This window comes from Ailuropoda melanoleuca, chromosome 8, assembly GCF_002007445.2.
Source record: "Ailuropoda melanoleuca isolate Jingjing chromosome 8, ASM200744v2, whole genome shotgun sequence".
NCBI lineage: Eukaryota > Metazoa > Chordata > Mammalia > Carnivora > Ursidae > Ailuropoda > Ailuropoda melanoleuca.
In genome coordinates, this window is record NC_048225.1 from 63,120,646 (window position 1) to 63,123,626 (window position 2,981).

Below are 2,981 nucleotides of genomic sequence, written 5' to 3' on the forward strand. Positions count from 1 at the left end.
GTTTTCTTGACTGTGTTCTATGCTCTGGAAATAGCCTTCTGATGCATGCTGCTGTCACCAGGAGCCCTTCTAGCACAGGTCACAGTAACTCCCCTCCTGCGGGCATGGACCGGAAACCTAGGCACTCCAGTCACTGGAAAGGAAAACCCCTCTTACGAATCATTCTGCTGGAATTCTAATGAGCATGAGTCTGTCCCTAGGTGGACAAAGAAAACCCAGGTGCTGGATCTAAAAATCCAAGGACTGAGCTGAGCCCTGAGCTCAGGGGCCCCTCAGAGGTGCCACTGGGCTGCGTATGACTCACTGGATTCCCATCAGTGACACCCTCGCCCTCCCCTAAAAAAAAAAAACCCTTTATACATCAGGGTGCTTAGAAGTCACACCTGTGTCCTAAGGAACCCTTTATGAAGGCCTTGCTAGGAAATCGGAGTTTTTTTTTTATTATTTATTTGATGGAGAGCGAGAGAGCACAAGCAGGGGGAGCAGCAGAGGGAGAGGGAGAAGCAGGCTCTCTGCTGAGCAGGGAGCCCGATGCCTCCGGGATCATGACCGGAGCCAGACACTTCACCAACCGAGCCCCTCAGGGGCCCCCAGGAAATCATTTTTAAGTTTTTGGCTGCCCACAAAAATACCTGATTGTTTCCCTTCTGCCAACCATGGACTAAGTACATATGTTTATATGTGTGTGGACACACATATGACACGTGTGTCCGTGTTCGTTCTGTCTTCCACCTGCTTCACCACCATATTTACGTATCTCTGCATCAGGAGCCAAAATCAGGTGCTCAAAACATCACCCAAGTCTCGGCCACAGCTCCCACCTGCAGGCATAAGTTGCAGACAAGGCCCCGAACGATTCGAGGCAGACCTGATGACCTGGCTCTCCCCTGCTCTCAAGCCTTCAGGCTGTGGCTGTCCGTGGCTGTCCCGTCCCACCCTCTGCTCCCTCGTAAGCGACAGTCTTCCTGGTTCTGCTGTGGCTTCCAGCCCACAGATGCCTCCTGCTGCCTCCCAGCTCAGCCAGGGTGTGGCTCGAACCCCCTCGCCTGCCGCCAGGAAAGCGCCCAGCCGGTTGGTCCTCTTCCTCACTTGAGTCCTGGGGTGGGGACACAGACCGTGAGGAACCGCGAAGCAGGACTGTGTCCCTCCCAGGAGGATGACGGCAGAAAGTGGCCGCTAATGAGCACTTCTGGCTGCGAGAACCTTCCAAAGAGCCAAAGGCGTGGGCAGAACAGTCTTCCTGGCACACGTCAGATTTGCCTTTAAAGGAATCTTACTGCCTTCAGAGAAAAATGTCCTGAGTCCTTAGCCTGGCGATCAAGGTCCCGCACCGTCTCACCCTACAACCCCATCCATGTGGCCGCCTCTTTGTTCCGCCCGTGTCATTGTTACTGGACAGAGCCGCTCACGTCCCCGAACCTGTGCCAAGCAGCCCCCTCTCAGACCCTGGCTCATATGCTGGGATGTGAAAGCCCCAACAGCCACCTGTCTCGCCGGCGGTCGCATCTAGGACGCTGCAACCTCGTCACCCTTTGACACACACACCCCCGACCCTCTCCTGGCTCCTACCAATGAGCGTCCTCTTGCTTCCCCTTTCTGAGAGTTCTGATTCTCACAGAAGACTTTTCCATTTTCAGCTCAGGCTGAAAGACCCTTCCAGGTCCCTCTGGTGCAAGGAGCCCCTTGCCCTCCATCCCGTGTGTCCAAGGCCTCCCCATCTGCCCCCAGCCGGCATAGATGCCACTTCCTCCAGGAATGCTTTCAAGCAAGCAGCAGCCCCCTCCTGGACCCCACACCTGACCCATCCCACCTGCGCCCGCGCCCGAGACACCTGCCATTGTAACTTCACAGGTTTCTGGGGACTTGGCTTAACGCCTTTCCACGTAGGAGAATTCAAGCCTGCTAAACTTAGGTTTTATTTTGAATTTTTCTTTGGATCCCTGGCGGCCTGGAGGCATAGTCCACTGGCCACAACACATTCTAAGTATTTTGTGGACTAGATGAATGATCTCACTCTGGAGGCGGCTTTTGAGTAGTTCTTGCCGGTCAGAGAAGGAAGGGTGTCTCAGCCATTCAGGGGAGAAGTCCCTAGACAGTCACCCAGTTACTTAGCTCCAAATTTAGGCATGAAAAGACAAGTCTATTTTTGTAAGGTGAGCACATCAGAATGCTGTTTTGTAGTCTTTCTTGTAATTACGCAAACCAGAATGGTTATCTAGAACCTCGTTTTTAACAGATCCCAGTTGTCAGTATCAGTAAACACTCTACGAACCAAGTGAAATATATTGTTCACATAAATAAAATACATTTTGTGGGTGCCTGGGTGGCTCAGTTGATTTCGGCTCAGGTCATGATCTCAGGGTCCTGGGATCGAGCCCCAAGTGTCGGGCTCCTTGCTCAGTGTGGAGTCTGCTTGTCTATATCTCTTTCTGCCCTCCCCCTACTTGCTCGCACTCTCTCTCCAAAATAAATAAATAAATCTTTAAAAAAAAAATAAAATACATTTTGTACACGCTAAATGTAGAGCCCTGTATGATAAAATTGCTTGGTCTGGAGTGCCTGGCTGGCTCAGTACGTGGAGTGTATGACTCCTGATCTTGGGGTTCCGTGTTCAACCCCACGCTGGATGTAGAGATGGCTTAAAAATGAAAAATAAAAAATAAACTCTAAAAAAATGCTTGGTCTGACTAATGAGCCAGCAGCCACAGGCCCAGCTCAGTGGCTCCCACTTTGATCTGCAAAAAAACACTAAAAGTGATGTCTAAAATAAGGTTTGTGTNATAAAAAATAAACTCTAAAAAAATGCTTGGTCTGACTAATGAGCCAGCAGCCACAGGCCCAGCTCAGTGGCTACCACTTTGATCTGCAAAAAAACACTAAAAGTGATGTCTAAAATAAGGTTTGTGTGTTGGGGCGCCTGGGTGGCACCGCGGTTAAGCATCTGCCTTCGGCTCAGGGCGTGATCCCGGCGTTATGGGATC

General features: G+C 51.2%; 1 protein-coding gene across 1 annotated transcript in view; it reads right to left on the bottom strand.

The window, feature by feature from the left end:
- Positions 1-785: 785 nt before the first annotated feature.
- The window catches only part of LOC105238956, a 20,429-nt gene continuing 18,233 nt past the window's right edge, over positions 786-2,981 (bottom strand). The window contains exons 4-5 of the mRNA XM_019802942.2: positions 937-1,096; positions 786-821 (exon numbers count right to left, since the gene is read on the bottom strand). Coding sequence (XP_019658501.1) covers positions 786-821; positions 937-1,096 — 196 coding nt within the window. The remainder of the gene's footprint in view (positions 822-936; positions 1,097-2,981) is intronic.